General features: G+C 45.3%; 1 protein-coding gene across 4 annotated transcripts in view; it reads right to left on the bottom strand.

Annotated features, from left to right (window-relative positions):
• Positions 1-17,895, bottom strand: part of ANKRD17 (ankyrin repeat domain 17) — a 112,661-nt gene extending 94,766 nt beyond the window's left edge. For 3 of the 4 annotated variants that reach the window (XM_081837540.1, XM_081837538.1, XM_081837541.1), the window contains exon 1: positions 17,368-17,895. In XM_081837540.1, coding sequence (XP_081693666.1) covers positions 17,368-17,766 — 399 coding nt within the window. In that variant the 5' untranslated portion in view covers positions 17,767-17,895. The remainder of the gene's footprint in view (positions 1-17,367) is intronic. The other variant, XM_081837537.1, reaches the window with a different exon arrangement.
• Positions 17,896-18,415: the final 520 nt, after the last annotated feature.

Genomic DNA, 18,415 nt, shown 5'->3' with positions numbered 1-18,415 from the left:
CACTGAAGCAGCACCACGCTGGGCTCTGGGCTCAGTCTCCTCCTGATTATATGATGCTGTGTGCTACATGCACATGACGTTACACACGCACATGACGAAGCATACATAATGTCACACACGTGTGATATGTGCCACCGCCCCCCAGTCTTGGACGCAAGTTAGTGCCTCCGCCTCTCCTTGAAAATATTCCATTCCATTCATTTTTTTAAGACTGCAAACCTGAGAGCAGAGGCTGTTATAGGTGACCTTTGAAAACTTCTCTTTGTTTTGGCTGAATTGTGGGATAACAATACTTTAAATAAAATAAATAAAATGATTATGATTAAGAATGAGTTGTAAGCTTTTTTACTATGTTCCTTTGGTCGCTGCTGCAAACAGTTTCAAAATTACTATAGACTGCAGGTTCTCCTGGAAATTGTGGGTGAGATGGGGGAGTTCAACACAACGTTGTTGGGTTTTTTTCCAGGTCATAACTGGAGCCAGGTAATTACATGCTTCCAACAAATGATACAGAGAACCCTGAGGTCTGTGAGATATTAAATCCAACATACTTTGTACAGTGGTACCTCAGGTGAAGTACTTAATTTGTTCCGGGGGTCCGTACTTAACCTGAAACTGTTCTTAACCTGAAGCACCACTTTAGCTAATGGGGCCTCCTGCTGCCACCGCACCGCCAGAGCACGATTTCTGTTCTCATCCTGAAGCAAAGTTCTTAACATGAAGCACTATTTCTGAGTTAGTGGAGTCTGTAACCTGAAGCATATGTAACCCGAGGTACCATTGTACATACAGTGGTACCTCTGGATGTGAACGGGATCTGTTCCAGAGCCCCATTCGCATCTTGAGTAGACTGCACGGCTCGCGTTTTGCCGCTTTTGCGCATGCGCAGGACGTCATTTTGAGTGTCTTTGCATGCACGAGTGGCGAAACCCGGAAGTAACGCGTTCTGTTACTTCCGGGTCACCGCGGAGCATAACTTGAAAGCGCCCAACTTGAAGCATATTCAACCCGAGGTATGACTGTACTGTGTGCAAAAGAAAATGGTAACTACATTAAAGCCAGTGTGGATGCCCAAACCAGCAACTACACACATCTCTCTCTCCCTCTCTCCCCAGACCCAGACCCGCATCAATTATGTTTAAAGCAAAATGCATCATGGGACTTCATCCCTTAAGAATTCTGGATCAGGCAAATGGCCCAGTCCAGCGTTCTGTTCTCACAATGGCCATCCTGTTGGGAAACCTGCAAGCAGATCGTGAGTACCAGGGCCTTCTCCCCTCCTGCAGTTTCCAACAACTATTTGCTACTCATCCAAGATGTCAGCTAACTTAGTCTTACAAACTGCTTGGCAATGAAAGTTGGTCCTCATCCCATACTTCTCACTACAGCTACTATTACACTACCCTAGTCATGCAGCAGAGACGCGGGTGGCGCTGTGGGTAAAAACCTCAGCGCCTAGGACTTGCCGATCGAAAGGTCGGCGGTTTGAATCCCCGCGGCGGGGTGCGCTCCCGTCGCTCGGTCCCAGCGCCTGCCAACCTAGCAGTTCGAAAGCACCCCCGGGTGCAAGTAGATAAATAGGGACCGCTTACTAGTGGAAAGGTCAACGGCGTTCCGTGTGCTGCGCTGGCTCGCCAGATGCAGCTTGTCACGCTGGCCACGTGACCCGGAAGTGTCTGCGGACAGCGCTGGCTCCCAGCCTATAGAGTGAGATGAGCGCACGACCCTAGAGTCTGTCAAGACTGGCCCGTACGGGCAGGGGTACCTTTACCTTTACGTCATGCAGCTGTGCCATTGCCCCCACCCCTTGGCAGCACTATGGTCGCTATACATTATCTACTCAGATATTTTAAGGATCAGGGTGCTCTTTCCTCTTTCCCTTTCCGTATAAATCTCCACTAAAAGGAAGAACACATTGATTTATTAACCACAGGAGGAATTCAATAGGTACTAACTACCTAGAATGGCAAGAAAACCTTCACTGTAGGAAAAGGAAAGGCTTCCATCTTAGGACAGGGAGTTGAACTGAATGGACTAAGGCATTCACCCCAAATCTTAATGCGTAATTTTAAATAAAAAATAAAATAAAATGGGAGAACAGCATGGCAAAGGATTGGCAGAAACATGTCACTTCTGATGTCAGCTTCCCTCCACTATTTTAGTTAAATGCTTTATTTCCATGTTTGTTTTGAGAATAAAACCTGAAGTTGTAACGATTCCGGAAGAGAAAGCAATTTTATCCATGGTTTCAGTGTTTCTGTGAAAGACCAACAAAGACGGGTGAACCATTATTTTTTTACTCAAGACATAAGTGTCATTTTTTACTTTACAGTGGAGCCTCCAGATACAAACTTAATTCAACCCGGGAGTCCGTACTTACCCCGAGAAGTCTGTATCCAGAGGTGCCACTTCTGCGCACACGCAATAGAACGTGCGCATGCACGAAGAGCACTTCTGCACATGCTCGTGGGGCGAACCCGGAAGTATACACTTCTGGGTTTGCCATGTTCGCAACCCAAAATTACATTACCCAAAGGTAACGGAACCCAAGGGACCACTGTATTTTTGTCAAGCTTGAGCATCATATGGGGTTCAACAGCACTTGTGAAATTATTAGTGCTGACCCATACAACAGGCATAGGCAAACTCGCCCCTCCAGATGTTTGGGGGCTACAACTCCCATCATCCCTAGCTAACAGGACCAGTGGTCAGGAATGATGGGAGTTGTAGTCTCAAAACATCTGGAGGGCCGAGTTTGCCTATGCCTGTGGTACAAGGTCAGCATGGAACCAAACTAAGGATCGTATTTGCTATTTTTATTTCTCTAGCTCCAAAGCAATGGAATATATTGACTTCATTCACTAAATAAATAGATGCTATTTATTACTCCAATCAAAGCAGTCTTGGCTCTCTCTTATTGACTCTTTAAAGAAAGTACAGGGGTGGGGTCGGGGAGAAAAGCTGGGGGGGGGGACTTCCTAAATATTTTCTCTATACAATGATGTCATTATCAGCATGTATACTAAAAGTGATATCACTTTTTCAAATGCCTTTACTTATATGGCCATAATGCCAGCACCATGGTACTACAGCAAGTTTTCCAAATCTTGGGTCCACAGATGATGTTGGACTACAACTCCCATCAGCCCCAGCCAGCATGGTCAATGGTTGGAAATGATGGGTATTGTAGTCCAAGAACATCTGGGGACCCAAGATTGAGAAAGGTTGTGTAACTGGAGGAATATATCAGCATGCTTTGGGAGGAGCGGTGGGAACAGAGGTTTGCCAAAGACAAAAGTACAGAGGGGGGAGCGTGTTTAAAGAATAAATGTTCATGTTGAATGGGCACAGAATAGCCAAACGGAATAAACGGAACTATTTATTTACAACATTACTTACAACATCCTACCTCCAGGAAGCTCTGAGTAATACTCATAGGCTGTCCCCTACAACCGCCCCCATCCCTGCTTTTATCCTCCCATACCAGTGAAAGGTAAAAAGATAAGGGTAAAGGACCCCTGACAGTGAACGACTCTGGAGTTGCGGCGCTCATCTCGCTTTACTGGCCAAGGGAGCCAACGTTTGCCTGCAGACAGTTTTTCCGGGTCATGTGGCCAGCATGACTGAGCCGCTTCTGGTGAAACCAGAGCAGCGCACGGAAACACCGTTTACCTTCCCGCCAGAGTAGTACCTATTTATGTACTTGCACTTTGACATGCTTTCAAAGTGCTAGGTTGGCAGGAGCTGGGACAGAGCAAAGGGAGCTCACCCCGTCGCGGGGATTCAAACCGCAACCTTCTGACCGGCAAGCCCTAGGCTCAGTGGTTTACACCACTGCCCCACCCATGTCCAGTGAAAGGTAGGAAAAGCTTAAAGACAGCGGGTGGCATTGAGCAACTAAAGGAGCTTCATGTCTGATTATGAACTGGAATCCAGCCCAATAAGCTGAACCTCAATAGTTACAAATAGAGCTTTCTGTCCTCTTGACAGAAAGTGGGGTAAAAGGACAGAGCAACATAATTTCGTTGCCATCCAATCTGTGATGATGCAAAGGTGGTGGATCCAAGTTTCAAATGCAGAAACGTAAGTGATCATAGCACTGCTTCTGCATTTGAATAGATTACAAGCCAAGAAGCACAGTTAGGGTTTGGTGTTCGAAAGGTAGTTTCATACATTGCAGAGAACAGAACATCTTCAGGTATTTAGCCAAGGAATGCAGTCTGGAATTCTGCCAAGGACATCCCTCCTGCAAAATGATGGCAAAACCTCTGCACAACATAGCCTCTGTACTCAGCGGCACAGCTGCAAATAAAACGTTTTAAATGTGTTGTAAGGTGCACAATACAAATGTGACAGTGGATGGCGACAGTGAGCTATGCAAAATTCAATGTATTTTTCACAGCGTTTTTTATGTATGTGTAGATTCTGCCTCTGACTCAGATTCCCACATCTTCTGCAGCATGTGAAAGAAATGGTCTATGTTTGGAAAGACACCCAAGGGGGGGGGGAGAAGCTGACATATGAAATGGTAGAAGCTTGTTTCAGTTTGGGCAAACCTTCAGACTTTAGAAGGCCATGATAAACATGATGACAAATACAAAGAAACAGAAACAGATAATGACAGTGTAGAAAAGGAGACTGATTAAATTTCATGTTGTGTTCATTGAAACTTATTTCCCCTCTTTTTCTCATCTCCTTTTATGTCTGCTTGACACTGTGGGGGATTAGAGAAGACATAATAATTTTCAGAATAAAAAATAAATGGTTTTACAATATTAGTGGTTTCTGTTTTTATTTTTTATTTTTTGGCCTGCTCCTTATTAACGGCCACAAGCAAATAGTTTCTAGATTCCTTCAAGTTCAACAGCCTGTAATTGTTGTCTGAATAACCTGTACTTTTAATATGCCAGACATTATATCTATGGTAAACATAATACATCTTACGCTCCTAAAGTAAAAAAGTAGCTGTTGATATGTAAAATACTCTTTAAAAAAAACCTGCATTTTAAAAATATTTCCCCCAAAATCCATTTTTACCCATAGAATGGGAGGATGGGGGTTCCCATGGTTTGAAAAATTTCTGGAAATTTTACATCTCTAGATATCATACAGTAAGTGAAGATTAAGCAGGCTTTAAGTAAACAAAAATGAACTTTTAGTTCTTTAAGATAACAACAACACCCAGGTAGTATCTGACCCTAGAAGAACATATAACACTTCGGTATTTTATTTGACTGTTTTATCTAGAGTTTGATTTGGTTAGCGAAGATATTATGATTGACATATATTGCTTTTTCTTTATTTACAGCCTTTGTCAATAAGTAGCTTTGCCAGAAGGCCACCAGCAAGTCTATTTGGAACTTATCTGAAATATTACATGGAAGAAAAAGGTGCAATCTTATGCTGAATATATGTCAGCTGAGAAGCAACAGGATTTGCTGAACGCCTCCTTTACACTCACAGAGTGCCAGAAACGCCACTGCCACACAAAAATGTAGCATCTTACATCTGCAAAACAATTCCTCAGCAAAGATATGCCAGCAGAAGAGTTTAAACAGTGCACTCATGGGCAACAGAGAAGTACAATTACATCATTCCCTATGCCCCTTCAATCACACCGTGTTCCTGTAAACAGTGCAACTTTACACCAGAACCTGGCACCAATAAGTTGCTCCCATCAACTTAAATGAAAGGGGAGAATTAAAACAGCCACTCGCATCAATAGTTGCCACAACAGAGCATAGGATGTAATGCAATTCAGCACCCAATCAAAACACATCACCATCAATATATAAACCTCAAAGAGGAAGACCACAACTCAGATGATAAGAGTTTACGGAATGGGTTTTAATTCCCTGGCCTAATGTTCCTGAGCTGAGAACCCCACTGGATACCCACCTCAGGACCCCAGGCACAAACCCAACACCAAACTCCATTCCCACAACTAAGAGTACCAGGAGAAGACACCCAACACAGGTAAGCAAGGGAAGAGGAAAAGACACATTGCAAAATTTAACTGCTGGGACTGTCTTGTTTCCCCCACCTTGTTTGCTGTAACTGAACAATAGTGTGTTGTTTGAACTGTCCAACTCCAAGACCAACAGCATGGACCAGGATTCTCCTGGCTGTTTCTTTATGGGATTAGTAACCTACTTCCTTCGGGGCAGTTGCCTGTACCCTTGCAAGCTCCATGACAGGTAAGTGTTCCTGCCATGAAGCTGGTGCAATCAGGAAAACTACACCTACTATGTTGTTGTTGTTTAGTTGTTTAGTTGTGTCCGACTCTTTGTGACCCCATGGACCAGAGCACGCCAGGCACTCCCATCTTCCACTGCCTCTCGCAGTTTGGTCAAACTCATGTTCGTAGCTTCGAGAACACTGTCCCACCATCTCATCCTCTGTCATCCCCTTCTCCTTGTGCCCTCAATCTTTCCCAATCTTTCCCAACATCAGGGTCTTTTCCAGGGAGTCTTCCCTTCTCATGAGCTGGCCAAAGTATTGGAGCCTCAGCTTCAGGATCTGTCCTTCCAGTGAACACTCAGGGCTGATTTCCTTCAGAATGGATAGGTTTGATCTTCTTGCAGTCCATGGGACTCTCAAGAGTCTCCTCCAGCACCATAATTCAAAAGCGTCAATTCTTCGGCGATCAGCCTTCTTGATGGTCCAGCTCTCACTTCCATACATCACTACTTGGAAAACCTACTCTGCTGCCAAACCACTGTCCCAAGCACAAAAGGGTTGCTGGGGTGGCCAGTCAGCAACCCTATGCACATTTCTTTGCCTTTCAGAATCTCTTCCATTCAGGATACTGATCAATGAAGGCCATGGCTTCATCACATATGTTATCTCTTTGTTGCTAGGGTATGGAAGATAACTAGCGTGATCTCACTTCAGCTGGCTTCAGAATGGGACGGTGGCGGTGTGGGGGAAGAGATGAGTGATAAATCTCTCCCCTCCCCTGCGTGATATTAGTACAGAACTGCTCTGCAAGTTTCATACTTCCAAGTTTTAAATCAGTGTTATCCCATGCCTATTAGTCCCAAATGAAGGTCTGTGATGCAGAAAAATAAAAGTGATTAACAGGGTAATGCTATACTTGTACCCAATGAGGTAAATGGGTCTTAGCTGGAAGTAAGTATGAATAAGATTGCTGCCTAAATTCTTCTATAAATAATTGTGAAACAAAGAACACAAAAGTTAATGCTATTAAGCAGTGGTTTTTTAAAAAAAATATACCGTATTTTTCCGTGTATAACATGTAAAAATGGGGGAGATTGCCGAGCTTGGGGGGGGGTTGCCGCTCACCCGCCTTATCGCAGCAACCAATTGCCCACCCAATTGCCGCAGCAGCCAATCGCCAGCAGTCACCAATCACCCATCAAATCACTGCTGACAATCTCCTATTCGCAGGTGCAACCAATTGTCCGTCCACCCTCTGCAATATCCGTGTATAAGACAACCCACAATTTTTAACATTTTTTTAAAAAAAATTAAAAAGCATCATCTTATACACGATAAGGTAAAGGTAAAGGTATCCATTAGGTCCAGTCGCAGACAACTCTGGGGTTGCACGCTCATCTCGCTTTACTGGCTGTGGGAGCCGCCGTTTGTCCACAGACAGCTTCCAGGTCATGTGGCTAGCATGACTAAGCCACTTCTGGTGAACCAGAGCAGCGCACAGAAACGCCATTTACCTTCCCACCGGAGCAGTACCTATTTATCTACTTCCACTTTGATGTGCTTACAAACTGCTAGGTGGGCAGGAGCTGGGACTGAACAACGGGAGCTTACCCCGTTGCGCAGATTTGAACCGCCGACCTTCTGATCGGCAAGCCCTAGGCTCTGTGGTTTAGACCACAGTGTCACCCGCGTCCCGTCCTTATACACGGTGAAATGCAGTATATGGATGACAGACAATAAGAAATAACTGGTCATGCTAGATACAGATATTCAGTGTGATATTCCCCACATAATGGAATAAGGAGGATATTAAAGCAAAACAAACTAAGATCTCTAAAATAAAAAGCAGCATCAATATTACTACTGAAATCATCTCAGGCTAAGGTCAAAGGCAACTTTGTTACACAATGTGAGTGTAAAAGGATGGGGAAAGTAGGTCGCAATGTCACCTCTAAGAAAGTGAGAAAATTATTAAGAAGTTCTGACAGGCAATACTTGAGGTATTTGGCCATGAAGACTTTGGAACATGCAAATAACTGTGCTTTTATGTTTCATTAATAGTTCATTTGCCCAGTGAATTACTAAAATAGTGTGCATTAGATCTAACAGAGAGATCCAAGAAAATTCTGTTCCCTTGGCTACAAAACATTGCAAGTGCCTTAAACTATAAATGTGATCCTACCCCTTGAAACTCTTTCAGACTGAATTTATTCCAGTTTGAGAGATAAAGCTACACATAGTGGCACAAGGCTTATAACTTATTAACCTAAATAAGAGGCACAGCATAGATTATACATAGGGTAGTTTGCTCTATTCTCCTTTTCCTTTGGAGGGGAACCACACTAGAACCCAGTTTGAATAACTATAGGAACCATGAAGAGCAATGCATTGGGTTGATTGACCAAACTCAACAAGTGCTCACTAATGGTTCCTCATCATCCTGGAAAAAGGGGACAAATGGCGGGCTGCTGGGTTATGTCCTGGGCTCATTGTTGCTCAACTTCTTTGTAAATAACTTGGACGAAGGAATTGAGGAGATGCTCACTGAATCTGCAGGTGACACCAAAGTGGGAGGGGCAGCTATTGCTACCAGAAAGGGGGGTACAGGAATCGGGATTCAAGATGACCATAACAGATTGGAGAACTTGACCAAAACTAACAAAATAATTTTCAATAGGGACAAATATAATGTTCGATACTTAGGGAGAAAGAACCAGCGGCATCAATATAAGATAGGGAACATCCAGCTTGCCAGTGGTACATGTGAAAAGACAACAAGCTTAAAATGAGTTAGTTGTGTGATGCTGCGGCAGCAAAAAAAAGAAGAAGAAGAAGAAGAAGAAGAAGAAGAAGAAGAAGAAGAAGAAGAAGAAGAAGCAGCAGCAGCAGCAGCAGCAGCAGCTAATGCTATTCTAGGTTGCATCAACAGAAGTATAGTGTCTTAATACTCCCAATGTATTCTGCCTTTGTGAGATCACATCTGGAGTCCTGTGTCCAGTTCTGCAGACCACAATTTAAGAAGGATATTGACAAGCTGGAACATGTGCAGAGGAGGGCGACCAAGATGATCAAGGATCTGGAAACCAAGCCTTATGACGATGGTTGAGGGAGTTGGGTATGTTTAGCCTGAAAAAGAGGAGACTGAGAGGAGATATGATAACCATCTTCAAGGGCTATCACATGGAACATGGAGCAGGCTTGTTTTCTCCTGCTCTGGAGGTTAGGACCCAAACCAATGGTTTCAAGCTATAAGAAAGGAGATTTGAACTAAACATCAGGAAAAACATTCTGATGGCAAGATCTGATAGCAGAACAGACTCCCTTGGAAGGTGATGGACTCTCCCTCCTTGGAGATTTTTAAACAGAGGTTGGATAGCCACCTGTCATGGATGCTTTAGTTGAGATTCCTGCATTGCAGGGGGTTGGACTGGATGACCCTTCAGGGTCCCCTCTAACTCTACAATTCTATGGTTCTATCTTTGAATCAAGGCTAAACCAAAGGCAACCAAAGTCTGCAGTGACCAGGAGGCGATAACCAGGGGTCACGGGATCAAGACAGCAGTCAGGACCTATAAGTAAGAACTAGAAAAAAGGCTAGAAGGATGAAATCAGGACTGACCAATAACTATGAAAACACTAAAACTCAGGAAGACCTTGCTGCTCTGGCAAGACTCAACTGAAAAAGGAAGTCCTCTTATACTCTTTGACGCCCAGCAATAATCCAATGGTCAACATGGGTGGACAGAGTTAGTCTGAAACCTGAAGGTATATCATTGACAAGTTGCAACTTGCGGTTCAAAGGTCAGATCCAGCTGTTCCTGCAATATAATGGCAAGAAATAGTAAAGTTCTGTGTTCCACAAGACAGAGGTGCTCCAGGGCAATAAAATTTAGAGCAGGGGATAGGATTCAACCTGTGCTAGATAGCGTAAAATTTCCATTGTATCGTGGGTATACTCTTGGACCCACAGGCGTGCCTAGATGCACAGATGTCAATGATGGCCAGGGGTAGATTTGCACAGCTTATGTTGATGCATGAACTATGCCCATTCCTTGAGGCTAAGCTGACAATCAACCTTAGTTACATCTTGACAGCGTTATAACAACATACAACGTGGAACTGCTCTTGAAAATCATTTGGAAACTTCAGCTGGTTCATAACACTACTGATCAACTGCTAATCCAAACCAGTTATTAGGACATATCTCACAGGGATATTGGGGAGGGGGGGGACTTTATTGATAGCTACACCCAAGCTCTGTAACACACTTCCTTCCAGTGTTCGAAATTCCACCGGCACGTGTTGCTACTGTCGCAGGTCCAAATGCGACCGACATCTCCGACGAGTCAGCTGACTTGTGCACAGCAAAACTTGTCTCTTTAGCCTTGGATTGGGTCCAGCAGTCGTCCCACTTTTGTTTTTGAGGGCAGCAAGTGATGAAAATCCCATCTTGTACAAATATTTGAAAAAATAAAACATGTTTTCCCCATCATCATCAAAACCAGCACTGCATTATGAAAATCGTGGGGTCTAGGGCCTTGTTAACCTTTTGATAATTCAGTCCTCCATCATCATATCAAGGAAAGTAAGTGCAGGGGCGGACTACAGATATATTTGACTGTGCAGCAGCCTTTCCACAAGCCACCCAAATGGAATTCACAGACCACCGTTTAAAAGTCAAGAGTTAATACCATTTCCATTTCCATTTCCACTGTGTGTGTTTCTCCTTCTTGCATAATGGGACAAGTGAACTGTTGTAAAAGCAAGCTAGTCAAGCAATGTAGTTGAGGTCATAGAATCATAGGATTGTACTTAATTTGTTCCGGAGGTCTGTTCTTAACCTGAAACTGTTCTTAACCTGAAGGACCACTTTAGCTAATGGGGCCTCCTGCTGCCGCCATGCTGCCAGAGCACGATTTCTGTTCTCATCCTGAAGCAAAGTTCTTAACCCAAGGTACTATTTCTGGGTTAGTGGAGTCTGTAACCTGAAGCGTCTGTAACCCAAGGTACCACTATATTGTTTTAACACTTTTATATGCCACCCTGAAATCTTTCCAATGAAGAGTAATTAAGAAATTTTAGGTAAGCAATAAAATTACAGTTAAACAAATACGATGGATTTTCCCATTGTTTCCACCAGGCAACTGTCGCTTCTACCGTGTGGTTGACCTTCCTCCAAAAAAAGGGTCAAAAGGAATTAGGTAGTCTAGTCTTCACACAACGGAACGATCAATCTATATTTTGACATAGGTCTAGAGCAGATATTGCGACAAAAACTTGCCACTTCAGAACGTGTTGTTTGTGAAGGTGAGAAAGAGAGTAATATGCTACCCTATGTCACATGCTCTCTCAAGAACGACAAGTCCCAAGACCCATGCATCCTGATGGCATTTCCTGTGCACAGGCAGGAGCCAACAGAGTATGACAGCTAACTGGCAGCAGGAGGGAGAAACAGGCAGCATAATAATCAGGAACAATTAGATCACAGGAACAATAAGAGTCCGTGCTGCTGGTAAGGTTTACAGACCATAGAAAATGTGAGCAAACAAGTTAGGCCTCTGGTCTCTAGGCTCCACAGGAAAAAAAATGATAGTAGATCCCAAGACGAACAGTGTCTAAAGCAATTTTGTAAGAATAATACCGTATTTTTCGCTCTATAAGATGCACCAGACCATAAGACGCACCTAGTTTTTGGAGGAGGAAAGCAAGAAAAAAAATATTCTGGTTCTCAGAAGCCAGAACAACAAGAGGGATCGCTGCGCAGCGAAAGCAGCGATCCCTCTTGCTGTTCTGGCTTCTGGGATAGCTTCGTGGCCTGCATTTGCTCCATAAGACGCAGACACATTCCCCCTTACTTTTTAGGAGGGAAAAAGTGAGTCTTATAGAGCAAAAAAGTTTGGCTATAAGTACAGTTCAGGCAGTGGAAAACGTAAGAGAGTCTAAGCAAAGAAAAGAAACCTAAAAAGACAATTATCAAAACATCCTAGTGGTTCTTCCCTCAACCTGCAGAGAAGATTTCTTGGAATTTCAATTGCCACCCTCAAAAAATTCCAGAATTGCAGGAATGGTGGCCTCATGGAGCAACACATCAACTGCAAACAGTGACCAAAATATGGACCGTCATGACCACAGGCATTATAATAGTGATTCCATAAACATCCATTTTTCCTTTGCATTTGGATGCACCTCGTAAAAGAATGCAGGATGAATGCAGAAAAGTTGGAGGAGGAACCTGAATGACTTCTGTGAGACACTATTGTATACGAACACTAGAGAAATCATAGGTTTGTTGATGCAGTCATCCAAGGCCACATCAGTAGTGCTGTGCATCTAATATAAGTCATCACACTAGGAAGGAAGATCCTGCACACTTAAGATTCTCATAGATGAAAATCAGGAGCCCGACAAATATACCATCCATGTGAAATGAATACGACAGAAGATTTAGATCATTCTGTATAGACTGATACTCACAGTGTAACAAAATAGTTTTAACTGTGTTTTCATTTGAAACTATTGCTAGCAATAGCTTGATAGAAATGTAGAATGTTTCTCTTTGGTTTTGGAAGATGCCGGAGATAAATTACTACCAGTTTTAATAATGTTTCAGAACATTTAATAGCACCTGGTTTTAAGTTTTAGTCCACAGAACTCCTATCTATCCTGTAGAACCTATTCGCAAAATAGTTGAATAGTTGTTGTTGTTGTTTAGTCGTGTCCGACTCTTCGTGACTCCATGGACCAGAGCACGCCAGGCACTTCTGTCTTCCACTGCCTCCCGCAGTTTGGTCAGACTCATGCTTGTAGCTTCGAAGACACTATCCAACCATCTCGTCCTCTGTCGTCCCCTTCTCCTTGTGCCCTCCATCTTTCCCAACATCAGGGTCTTTTCCAAGGAGTCTTCTCTTCACATGAGGTGGCCAAAGTATTGGAGCCTCAGCTGCACGATCTTCCAGTGAGCACTCAGGGCTGATTTCCTTAAGAATGGATAGGTTGGATCTTCTTGCAGTCCATGGGACTCTCAAGAGTCTCATCCAGCACCATAATTCAAAAGCATCAATTCTTCGGCGATCAGCCTTCTTTATTGTCCAGCTCTCACTTCCATACATCACTACTGGGAAAACCATAGCTTTTACTATACGGATCTTTGTTGGCAAGGTGATGTCTCTACTTTTTAAGATGCTGTCTAGGTTTGTCATTGCTTTCCTCCCAAGAAGCAGGCACCTTCATGGATCACTGTCTTGCCGTGCCGAAGGGGCTTGAAGAACTCAGAGAAGTATGAACTATGCCGAGCAGGGCACCCAAGATGAACAGGTCATAGTGGAGAGTTTTGACCAAACGTGATCCACCTGGAGGAGGAACTGGCAAGCCATTCCAGTATCCCTGCCAAGAAAACTCCATGGACAAAGACAACAGGCATATAAAAGTTGAATAGTATTCCTTCTGTATTCCGCAGCAGGTGTCCTGTGTTTAAAACAAACACCTACAGGGTAGGATATTTCTCCTCTCAAGTTTCTAAAAGGGAGTCAAGAGCAAAAGAAACCTAGCTAAAACAAACAGAGCTATTTTAAGGCCATACAGAATGTTTTTTCAATACAAATGCTACAGTTGCACAGATTTAAGAAAACCATGCATTAATCCCAAATGCTTCCTACCTTAAAATTCTAACAAAGCAATACAGCATAAATATATTGTGGCCTTCCCAGCAGCTGAATACTGAAGTATTAACCAAGTGCACATTTCAATGGGGTTGAGGACAAAAACATGCAGTTGACATCATGCCGTCACATTCATCACATAGGTAGACTGACTTGGGAATACATTATAGCTTCTCTGCCAATGGCATTGAGTTGACCATGAGCACTCTCTCAGTCAAACCTACTTCACAACATGTCAAGAGGCTGAAATGCTGCTCCAAGTTACATGGAGGAAAACCAAGATGCACATGTATGAAAAGAATGTGGCTGTCCAAAAACTTCTTTATAAACTGCATTGGATGTAGAACAATGCAGCCTACCTCCTATGATGTACTATAGAGCCACTTCATGGTGGATTATTGAACAAAATATCACTACCCACCTTGTAGCAGCCCTCTCACCTAGCCATTGGGGAGAATAAGAATTGCTTCCAGGGTGACCAAGCAGGGGAACTCTGCTAAGGCTGGTCTGTTTTTCTTTTAGGCCACGAATGCTTCCGCAGATGTGCATGGTTAGCCAACTATTGTTTATGTCAGACAGAAACGGGTCAGTACTGAATTATACAGTATATCCCTAAGAAGTGTGGGCTTTCCGTATCATAGATACTGTCTTCTTCCCACAATTCCCATTGGGAATTAGCTTTCTTGACTGCATTCTTCACACAAAATTTAAACGGTGGCCCACATTCCTCTGTCCTATCCACCAAAATCTACAATTCCGTCAAATCCATGTCAGCAAGATTCTGATAGGTTAGGAAATTGATTCCTTGGAAGCTGACAATACTGCCCCTGTAATCAATCTTAAATCTTAACCTATGTTCCCTTTCCTGCCTTTTAAAGTCTAATCTCAATATTTATTTCATAACCAGTGTTGGGGGTGAGGTTCCAGGGATTGTGTGTAAAGTCAAAATTACATTTAGGCAGAACAATCCTAGAAGTGCCCCTGCACAACCATCCCTACCATTTTGGAGTTGGTGCGCCAAGCTAGCATCACCCCCCACGCTGGGCTCTGGGAACCTCACAGGGTCCACACAGAACCTTTCCAGAGCTTGGTAAGCAAGGCAGAGAGCATTCAGTGCCGGGAAAGTGCTTTTAAGCTCTTGACGTTTAAATTGTGCAGTCACAACCAGCTGGCCGCCAAGCGTGTAAAGCTGTGATCACGCAAGTTATATGTGTGCAAGATGCGAGTCAGTTGTACCTGTCTTGTCTGAATTAAGCCTCAGCTTCTTAGCCCACATCCATTAATATACACAGGAACTCTGGTTTCCTTGCTATTCTATGGAAAGGAGCCAAATATCATCCACATATAGAATATGGCATATTCTTCTCACATGCTGATTTAAGTGGGATATGCTTTAAAGGCTTTCTTCAGGGAATGAGCTAGCCAGTGAGGGAAGAACTTCATTGTATTAACTGTGCATGAATCATATGAACTAATCTATGCTAAATTATACATGGGCTGTTTCTATTATATAAATAGCCACACCTTGGTTTTTTAAAAAAGCTAATGATGCTCAACACAATAGCATGCTGCCAATAGCATGCCACCAGCATGCTGCTTGCATTTATTTAAATTACATGTATGTTTTTATGCACTTCTTTATATGGCTCAAGAGTCAATTGCACATATAAAAATCAAATTGGTGGGAGACTCACAACTTCAGAGACATCAAACTTTTAAATATATTAAGTAGTTATGGGTTTTGTAGCACACCAATCAAGCATGCATCAATTGGTCAAAACAGAGGAGATGCCTACAGATAAGAATTACCTCCATTGAGTTTTAAAATATGGAGGCATTGCAACCACACTTACCTGGAATTATCTGCAATCTGAACCAACTGGACTTATGATTAGAATCAGGTTAGAATCATGCTGTAAGGCTGGAACTATATGGATTCATACTAGGAAATTAATCTCATAAAAAAGCAAACAGCCATGCCTAAGACAGAAGGCAACAGGGGCTGAACAACCAGCACCTAAAGCAGGGATAGGAACTGGTGGCTCTTCAGATGTTGTTGAGTTACAACTCGCATCAGCCCCAGGCATCACGGACAGCAGTCAGGGATGATGGGAGTTGTAGTTTACACAGAAACACATGCCACACAAGTACAAAAGACAGCTCTTGAGAATAGTCTGAGACGCCTATGTCTTTGTTGGCACCCATCAGTCTCAAGAGACAATGGAGTGCACCACCAGGGGTGATGTTAAATGTTGCATTAGCAGCGCCCCAGGGTGCAAGCCTGGGCAGTGTGTCCTGGGCTGGCCAGATGACCCCCTTCTCATTCTCAATGATGTGGTCCAAAGGAAAGCAGAGCAATACGTTTGGCACCAGCTTGGTTGCTGGAGTTGCTGGCAGGGAGCGTACAAGGCACCATCCAACTGTCTTAGGGTCTCCACTCTGGATTTGTGTAGGGTTTACTCCTTAGCCTTTTCTTCTCCTGAAGATATTCCTCCAGGCAGCAGAGCTTTAGGATCAGAATTTTCCTTCTCCTAGATGAGTTGAAGAGCCCCATCTGCCCCTTGCTTCCCTCTACAGCACATGCAGAAACTGCCTTAGTTTAGGAGGCAGCAGATAAGAAACTAGCTTTCGAAATAAAAACTGATAGAGAAAGCATCTAACACACCAAGCAAGCAGGCCTCTCTCACATTGCCTCCAAGAGCCTTATGCATGTTTCTAGCTCAAAGAGCCCTTTTCCTTTCCCCCAGCCCATAGCAGAGGCCACTCAATTTACTGACCCACTCCAGGAGAAAGCAAGAGACATGTGCAAGTGGCTGCAACCATTCCCATGGAGCAAAAACCCAACAGATCCCAGCAGGGCCTTGTCCTGAAGAAGCCCTTCCAAGATCATTGCAGCCTGTAAGACTCCCAACCAGGGGTGATGACAGCTGTGGTTTGAAGCTTGCCACAGTGCAGCACAGCTTCTGCCGGGACATTTGTTTTGGGGAGAGTGGCAGCGGCAGCTCCAAGCCCTGCTGCCAGCTTTGGGGTGCAAAGCGGATTCAGGCCGCGTGGGCCCCATATCAACCCTCCCCAGTCCAGATCGACCCCCACTCATGCTCTCTGACTCTCCCCCCCCCCCCACAGGCAACATGAAACTTCCTGGCTGTCAAGTAGACTGGTGGGTTCGGTCCCTACATGGAGCAAAAAAGACTCCTGCATTGCAGGGGGTTGGGCTAGATGACCCTGGGGGGGGAGGGAACCCCTTCCAACTTCACAATTCCACGATCCTCCTCAGGGAGGCGGGAAGCAGGGCTGAAGAAGCCCAACGGGGGCAGATGCCTCCGCCTGGCTGCGCTCTCCTTCCACCCGGGCAAAAAAAAACAAGGTTATGAAACCAGATCAGAGGCGGGGGGGGGGAAGGTTGGTTGGTTTGGAGAGGCTCCCCTCTCCCCGCCCCGGAGACCCATTCAGGGAGATGGGAGGGGGGGCAAGAGGCAGAGGTGACCCCCCCCCGGCCACCCCCCCACCCCCCCACCCGACGACCCACCTCAGAGACTTCCTCCTCCTCCTCCTCCTCTTCCTCGTCGTCGTCCTCGTCGTCTTCCTCCTCCTCCTCCTCCTCCTCCTCCTCCTCGTCGTCGTCGTCCTCCTCTTCCTCGCTGCTCTCGCTGCTGCTGCTGCTGCGGCCGACGCCGCTTTCCCCGCCCGGCGGTGGCGGCTGCTGCTGAGGCGGCTGCTGCCTCCGACGACGCCGGGTCCAGCTCCGCTTGGCCGGCGGCGGCTGAGGCGGCTGCTGCCCGTGAGGCGGCGGCGGCGGCGGCGCCTCGCCGCTGAGGAGAATCAGGTCGCACACCCTCGCCAGCCCTTCGGGGTCCCCCTCGCACCCGCCGCCGCCCTTCACCTCCGCCTGGGCGGCAGCCGCCAGAGGAGGCGGCGGAGGCTCCATGCTCGCCCGCGCCGTCTCGCAGCCGGTCACCTTCTGGAGCCGTCGCGGTGGAAGTGGCGGAGGTGGGAGCGGGGAGGGAGGGAGGGAGGCGGAGGAGCAGCCGCTCTCGCGAGACCCGCAGGCCAGCGCCACGGCCCGACCCGGCTCGCTCCTGCGCCGCCCGCCCTCAGGCTTGGCCGTCAGGACTCGACCCGCCCCCCGACGCCGCGTCGCTTCCGCGCAAGCGCAGACGCCCTCGGCCGAGCTCTGAACACCAACAGGGAATAGCGGGGAATGTTGTGCTTTAGCTCACCCTCTGCGCTTGCGCCGAGGTTTGGGTTTCCGGGTGGCGGTTCGTGCGTCATCGCCGTGCGCCCTTTCCGCGCGGGTTGGTGTCTGCGCACGAGAAGCGCAGCGCTGGGGAAGCTCTGAGTTGTCAGTCTGGGGTTGCCGCCTGTATAATTCAGGGTGGTCCTGTTTTTCCATGTAAAATATTTCAGACTGTATTAATACAGTTTTGTCCTGTGTTTCAGCTCTTCTCTCTCTCTCGGTCCCTTTTTTGCCTATATATATATATATATATATATATATATAACTTTTTTCAGTAGCACCTTAGAGACAATTTATATATAGTCTCTCTCTCTGTGTGTGTATATATATATATATATAT

Source organism: Podarcis erhardii, assembly GCF_964252035.2.
Source record: "Podarcis erhardii genome assembly, chromosome: 13".
Lineage (NCBI taxonomy): Eukaryota > Metazoa > Chordata > Lepidosauria > Squamata > Lacertidae > Podarcis > Podarcis erhardii.
Note: the sequence above shows the minus strand (reverse complement) of the source record. Positions and strands in the feature narration are given on the sequence as shown.